General features: G+C 53.6%; 1 protein-coding gene across 1 annotated transcript; it reads left to right on the top strand.

Moving 5' to 3' along the window:
• Window positions 1-2764: 2764 nt before the first annotated feature.
• On the top strand, window positions 2765-7213 carry FOXA1 (forkhead box A1; the record flags this gene model as incomplete). Its single annotated transcript, XM_080618849.1, has 3 exons — window positions 2765-2836; window positions 5456-6683; window positions 7173-7213. 3 exons carry the CDS (start codon window positions 2765-2767, stop codon window positions 7211-7213), a joined length of 1341 nt encoding a protein of 446 aa, XP_080474975.1.
• Window positions 7214-7840: the final 627 nt, after the last annotated feature.

The raw sequence follows: 7840 nt of genomic DNA, 5'->3' as shown, positions 1-7840 counted from the left end.
GCTCACCGAGCCGAACGGCTTTCTGAGATGATAACAGCTAGGAGCTCGCCTGGGCCCTCACCTACGGCAGCACCCTCAGGCAGAAGGAGCTGAGCCCGGGACCGCAACTGGACAACAGGAGGCGCTGCGGCTTTGCACAACCCCGGACTCCCTCCACTCTCCACCCGGCCCGGCGGGCACTCCAGCCGGGGCGTCCCGTGGAACCGGCCGGCGCGGAGAGAGGCTTTATCGGGCACCACGTCTGCTCCGCCCGGGGAAGCACCTCCACGGTTAGCAGAACCCGAGAAGCGCGGCCGGCTTCTTGCCTGCGCTTTCTTCCCTGGTACAGAGGGAGCCCTGCGAGGAATGCCCGGCGTCCTGGCGGGTGCTGCTCCCGCGGGGTGGGCTTTGGGAAGCGGGGCAGCACCTCCCCGGGGTCGGACACTCAGGAAGGAGTTGCCGCCAGCGGGGTCGCTGAGGCCGCCGCATCCCTCGCAGCCTCGCCGCGTGCGGCTGTACTGCTGAGGGGGCTGGACCACACAGACCTGAGTACTGAAATGAATAAGCCGCAGCCCAAGGGTCTATATTTTCAGATGTACAGACCGCTCCCATTAGGAAAAGAGGGATGGTGCATGCATGAATACTGCAATTTTAATATTTATTGGATTTTCCACTGGGTTTTGTTCCAATTTCCACGAGTGTAGTTTGACCATTTGAGAAAGTAGGGGTTTAACCCAGTGCTTTTATTTTATTTCCTTCAAGACACATTTTCATCCCTTCTTCTCGTCTGCTGATTCCAGAGTTTTGATTCTGTCGAGGATTTGACTTTTATTCTGTAGCCAGATTTAAAGGAAGAAGGACGAGGGGGGAAAGAACAAAGAAAGGGGTAACCGAAAACGCATTTAGAGGACAAGTTAAAACAGATTTGTCAAGGCGGAGATATGCTTTATCTCGGCATTTGAATCCTGGATTTCTGTGTAAGAAATTTTAAAATTGTTTGTGAAAGTGGCGTTTTCGCAGACCCCTCGAGGGCAAATCACTCTGGAAGCAACCGTGATCGTGCTGAACGACAGACATGCCAAGCAGAAGTTCAAATTTTGGTTTGTGTGGTATGATAGGAAAGCCTTTTTCAAAATCCCAATAAACTTTATTTCCCTTTCAAATTCCCATTGCCTGGAAAGTTATCTGGGTTTGGGGGGATTTTGTTTGTTTGGGTGGTGTATGGCTGGGTATTTTGGTTCTGCCTTTATATATATATTTATTTTTTCCTTTTTTTTTCTTTTTTTTTTTTTTTTACTATCAGGTGATAGGAATTCTAGTTGCTAGGTAGGAACAAACTCATAAAGGATAGGGCAGACAAGCCAAGAAAAGGCTGTGGTCTTGACATGAGCTCGACGAGCCGGACAGGGCAGCAGCAGAAACAGGAAATGTTTGATTTGTCTGCAAAGACTGAGATGTTCTCTCCATAATAATAAACGTTGTTCAATGTCAATTTCGCTTACCGGTGTTGCGCCTTTTTACCTTTTACCAGCCTTTCTTTCTTGAGAGAAATCATGTTAATGAGCAAGAAGTTGGTATTGAGATATCCGCTACTTGTTATTACTGCTCCTGAGTGCCTGGCACCAGAGACGGCTTTCAAAGGAAGCCCTTTGGGCTGGAGGCTTTCCACAGTAAAGATATAAAATGGTTCCAGTGACTCACCTGATGTTTGCCAAGTGGAGGTTAATATCGGCGGATCCGCATTCAAGTTTCTGTCCTCGTTTATCGGGTGCCTGTAGTGTTATGTCTCAGAGCGGTGACTCACATGGTTTCTAAACGTAAGGCATTGGAAAAGAAAAATCACCATCACTCTACACAGGATGGCAGCCCCTCTTGAAGGGCTAGGTTTAGCCCATGCCGGAGGTCGGAGGGCTTTGGGGAGCGCAGAGCCGAGCCCCTTCTGATCGCAACCCGGAGCGCCCGGTCCTGTCCCCGGGGGTGCTGTGGGCGGGGGGTGCCGTGGCAGTAGCGGAGTTGGTGCGGAGGTACCTGCGTGGTACTCAGCTTTGAAATGAGGGGCGAGTGCAGGGGGTAGCCTGTGAACTGCAGGACTCAGAACTTTGGAGCACGTCCCGGCCATCGACTTAAAGGAGTATCTACTGGACTTTAGTAAATATTGCCCCTAATCTCAGGCGTTTAAGGCTGCATGGCCTTTTGCATTCTTTTCAGAGGGGGCTGCCCTTCCCTTATCTACCTCATTTCATTTCCACCGATCCCTCCTAGCATTTGTCCTGTCCATCTGGAAGGGAGGGTGTGTCGTGTCGTGTTGTGTTCCCCCCCACCACCCCTTTTCCTACTCTCCCCTTCTCCCACCTCTGTCTCTCCTTCTTTCCCCACAAGCTTAAACCAATTACGCCGCTTTGCAAACAAAGTGCCGCCCCGGGGGGAGTTGCAGGCGAGGGGAACTGCCTTGTTTGCAGGTGCATCTTCGGCTTTGTAGGTGCGAACGCCTTTGTGCGGCGGACAAATGGGGAGAGGAGGAGGAGGTGGGTACTTCTGCGACGTAAGATCCACATCAGCTCAACTCCACTCACATCCCAGCCGGCACTTCCTCACTTTCTCAACTGTCTCGCCCCACTCCGCTCGCTGCCTCCTTTTTGGTTGATTATAGAGGAAAATTCAGCACTCCTCCCGCCCCTCCTGAGAGCTGGCTTCCTACTAGGTGGGGGTTTCGGGTTTTTCTCCTGCTGCCCGTCACTCGCTTGCAAGAGGGCTGGATGGTTACACCGGGCAGGTTGACTCCATAATGTTAGGGACTGTGAAAATGGAGGGGCATGAAACCAGCGACTGGAACAGCTACTACGCCGACACTCAGGAGGTGAGTAAATCCCAGGGTCTGGCTACGCTGCTGCCCCTCTGCAAGGAGGGGAGTAGAAGGCCTGGGGGAGGGCTGGGGGGCTGGAGGGGGGGGGGGGCAACAATCGGAGGAGTTGGTTAGCGCTCCAGATCCTGCCAGCGCAAACGTGCCTCCCCCTCCCTCTGGCGCTGAAGCTGGTCAGACTTCCTCGAGGAAAACACGGCTTCCGAGAGCCCCGGGAGGCGTTTGAGGGAGACCCGGGGCGGCTGCGTCCCCTCTGGGGGGCCGGGGGCAGCTCTTGATCTCATCTGAAAGGCGTAATCTCCTCTTGCGGGGCTCACAAAAGCGTCCCGTAAACTCTTGGCTTGGGGCAGGGGACTCGCCGCGCTGCCGGCCCCCGGCTCCTTCCCCGCAGATGGCAACGGCGGCAGGGGGGGTGGGGCGAGGGACCCTGTCGCAAGCGCGTCCCGGGACCGGGGCAGCGCCTTTCCGTGGCCCGGCGGCGGAGCCACAGGAATCTCTGTCGCCATCGCCGGGGGCCTCACCTGTTAAAGCCTGGCGAAAAGCAAGGAGAAGTGGTGAAACAGCCGTTTGTTCGTACTTTGCAAGACGGGCTGTCCCTGGCTAGCGCTGCTGCCGGGGGCCGGCTGGCGGCGCTGCCGAGAGAGGACCCGGGAGCCAGATCGGGAGAGGGGCCCGGATCCGGACCCACTGCCCCGGACCAGGCTCGGCGCGGCCAGCAGCACCCCGGGAGGCGCTTCCCACCTCCCTATCCACCCCCAGCGGCTCTTTGACAACGCTGTGCAAGAGAAGGGGGAGAACCGGCCAGAGCGCCAACAACTACGGCAGAGGAGAGGGCCGCGGAAGCGGCCAGAGTCCTCCCAGCGGCGCGCCTCTGCCCTGTGGGGCCTGGGGTTGGCACCATGCCGCTGCGGCTCTGCAGGAGGGGAGTCGCTAGGAGAAGGCAGCACCTAGCAGCCCTGCCAGCAGCCCCCCGGATTCCCGCCCGGGAAGGAGCCGTTTTAAGGAAGCGTGGTGACGAGACAAGCACCTAGGTGTGCGCACCCGGGCATTGCATCAGCACACCCGGACACACGGCTCTACAGTCCCCACGCCTCGGCCCTGCACCCCGGAGCTGGCACCTAGCGCCCGTGGGGCCACGCGGGCACGGGCAGATACGTGTCATCCTGCCGGCATCTTATTTAATAGAGGAAAGTCGGCTAAGGGCAAATAAGGGTCATCCTAATTATGTGCCGTTTCCAGACTCATTTATCCTCGCCATGCTCATTGTCCACAAACATAAAGTTAAGCTACCTTCGCTTTTGCTGTTTTTTCGTCAGTCTTTTCTGATATTTAATTTGAATCACTGCATGGATGCAAGGTGGGAAACCTATCCGTGTTCTACCATCCCAAATAATTAATATGATCCTCTAAATTGAAAGCGCATTTATAAGCTCGTGGCATTTGTAGTAAACAGTAATGAATTTTGTACATTTAATAGTCTCTTAAACATCCTTTTCTGAGCCGTATTGCCTTTGTTCGAGGTAAACTGGGAACATCTTTCTCCTTTCTATTAAATCAGATGCCATACTGGAAAGCACAGTTTCAGGCTTTCCGGTTTTGCTTTTCTTTAGAGTTGTGTTAGGTGGTAGGCTGCTACAATTTTTGCATATCGGGCAATCTTAGAAAATTTCAGGCAGGGCAAGTTCAGTCTTTTCGTACTTTGGGGAAGTTTATGGTGTTTTGGTGTGGGTTGCTAGTTTGCTTTTTTTTTTTTTTTTTTCTTCTTTTTTTCTTTTTTTAACTTGAATTTAAAGACTGACTTAATAGAAAAAGCGGACTAGGGGAAACCTTTCCACAGATAAAAATGCGTGGACTTCAGCTGTTGCTGTTGAGTTTTGGGAGGCTTTTTTTTGTTATTGTTGTTGTTTTGATTGTTTGGTTTGGGTTTTTTTGGGTTGGTTGGTGTGGTTTTGGTTTTGGTTTGGTTTGGTTTGGGTTTTTTTCTTTCTGGCAAGAAATTGTCACATCTTGTGTAAGAATAGAAATTTAAATCAGTGCAGGGTGGGAGAAGAGATGAATGAGATTATTCTAACGAAGTGGAGGCAGCTGAGCTTCTCCTTTGCGCAGGCAGTGTACGCCCAGAAATTTCAGTAATCTGACGATTTTAAATATTTAACCTGCGAGACGGAACACAAAATCGGCAAAACCGCGGGAATAGTCTGGGAGTAAACATCCTCCTGAGACAGACAGAGCCCGCAGCCCGTCCATGCAGGGGTGCGGAGAGGAGCTGCCCTGAGGAGGTCGTCGGTCCGTGCGCCTCGGTGATCCCGGCGCAAGCCTCGGCACGCCGGTAAAAGAGAAGTGCGTCGGTACCGAGCACCTCTGCATTGTGTCTATTTATAAACACATATAAATATGAATTAGCCCTTTTCATCGCGCCACCGGCCTTCCCGTGCTGCTTCTGAGAAGCGCTCTCCCGGGTGGTGAGGGAGTGGAAGGCGTCCCGTGGCAGGACATGTACACAGCTTGCTGGCCAGGGCGGGCAGCGCGGGAGGGTTCGGGCCCGGGCCCGCCGGGGTCTTTTTTGCCCACCCCTCTTTGCCCCCCTAACCCGCTCTCTCCGTCTTCCTGCCCTAGGCCTATTCCTCGGTGCCCGTGAGCAACATGAACTCGGGGCTGGGCTCCATGAACACCATGAACACCTATATGACCATGAACACCATGACGACGAGTGGCAACATGACCTCCAGTTCCTTCAACATGTCCTACGCCAATACGGGACTAGGGGCCGGGCTGAGTCCCGGCGCTGTGGCCGGCATACAGGCGGGCTCGGCGGGGCCGGTGAACGGCATGCCGGCCGGCGTGGCCGCCATGGGCACTGCCCTAAGCCCCGGCGGCATCAATGCCATGTCTGCCCAGCCGGCCCCCATGAACGGGCTGAGCCCCTACGGCGGCATGAACCCCTGCATGAGCCCCATGGCCTACACCCAGTCCAACCTCGGCAGGACGCGGGACGCCAAGACCTTCAAAAGGAGCTACCCCCACGCCAAGCCGCCCTACTCCTACATTTCCCTCATCACCATGGCCATTCAGCAGGCGCCCAGCAAGATGCTGACGCTGAGCGAGATTTACCAGTGGATCATGGACCTTTTCCCCTACTACCGGCAGAACCAGCAGCGCTGGCAAAACAGCATCCGCCACTCGCTCTCTTTCAACGACTGCTTCGTAAAGGTGGCCCGCTCCCCCGACAAGCCCGGCAAGGGCTCCTACTGGACCCTGCATCCCGACTCCGGCAATATGTTTGAAAACGGCTGCTATCTCCGCCGGCAAAAACGCTTCAAGTGCGAGAAGCCGGCGAACAGCAAAGCTCCTCAGGAAGGCAGGAAAGATCAGGCCGGGGCCTCCAGTTCCAGCTCCAACTCCCCACTGCACAGAGGCCACAATAAACCCGCACAGCTGGACACCGCCACCTCCCTCTCTGGCTCCAACCCGTCCACCAGTCCCCAGTCTATGGACCACAGCGGATCGAGCACGGAACTAAAGACCTCAGCCTCCGCCGCCTCCTCCACCATCAGCTCCGTCCCTGCCTTGGCCTCCGTCCCGCACCCCCCTCACTCCTTAGCCCACGAACCCCAGCTCCACCTCAAGGGCGATCCCCACTATTCCTTCAACCACCCGTTTTCCATCAACAACCTCATGTCCTCCTCGGAACAGCAACACAAGCTGGACTTCAAAGCCTACGAGCAGGCGCTGCAATATTCCTCCTACGGGGCCAGCATCCCAAGCGGGCTGCCCCTGGGCAGCGCCTCCATGGCGGGCCGGAGCAGCATTGAGCCCTCGGCCCTAGAGCCTTCCTACTACCAAGGTGTGTATTCCAGACCTGTGTTAAACACCTCCTAGCTCTGCATCCGCCGCCGCCGGGGCGAGTCCCTCTTCTCCCTCACCCCTCTTTTTCTTGGCTTCTATCCCTTCTTTTCTTCTCCCTGCGCCAACTGAGATGTTCCCGCACTCTGCGTGCAAAGGACTGTTACTTTTCAATTCTCTCGCAACTCGTAGTGTATTGTTACGATCCTCCACGACCTCCTGCGGAGCCGGCTGCGTCCTGCTTGTACATACCCCCCCTCCTGCCGCCCAGCCCCTCTCCCCGGAGGCCCCCCCAGCCTTTACAGGGTGTTATTAAAAAGAAGAAAAAATTGTTGAGCTTGTAAACTACTTGTTTGTGCTTTCCGCCCACTTGTCTCCCCCCTTCTGTGCTCTATAATCTCATGTAAGTTTACAGGTACGTGGCAATACTTTAACAGTACGGAGATGAAGAAGCGAGTAGACATTTAAAACTTTTTTTTTAATTAAAAAGGCTTTGAAGGACAATACTGCTGTGAAGTAGCAAAACACTAAGAGAATCTCTAAGCAACAAGAGGACTATTTACTTTCTAAGATCATCCTTTTGATACTTGCAAAATAAACCTTCGGCTACTACAACCCGCATACACCCAGATGCTGCGGGTCGGTTCCTGCACTCCTGAGGGGACCAACTAGAGCTTTGGAGTGCAGGATGCGACCCTTATTCTTTTCCCAAGTGTTACCTGTCTTGGGGTGTAACATAAAGTTAAAAGAGGTCACAGCCAGTTGGATTTTTTTTTACCCCACATCTGTTACTGAAGATTCTCGCTCATCAGGAAATCTCATCAACATGTGGATGACATGCTTATTTAAGTTAAGTGTCTTCATTGTGTACCAGCTAGAACTGTGTGTCCATAACAAGGTTATTTTCGCTTTTCCCCAGGAAACTTTGACTATTACACCGACATCACGAAGAGAGGAGAGCTCTGTCTCTCTCCCCTTTTCTAACTTGTTTATTTTTTATTTTTTGTGGCCTTTTAATTATCGCCATCGTTAGCTTGTTTCATCCAGTGTTAATGCACTTTCCCCAGTTTTACACGGTGTTAGCATAGCCAGACGGGTTTTATTATTATTCCTGTTCGCTGTTTCAATGTTCTTAATTTATTGCATGGTTTATATTTT

The sequence above is a fragment of the Psittacula echo genome (assembly GCF_963264785.1).
Source record: "Psittacula echo genome assembly, chromosome: 5".
NCBI classification, from domain to species: Eukaryota; Metazoa; Chordata; class Aves; order Psittaciformes; family Psittacidae; genus Psittacula; species Psittacula echo.
The sequence above is the reverse complement of the archived record's forward strand: the minus strand, read 5'-3'. Positions and strand labels throughout refer to the sequence as shown.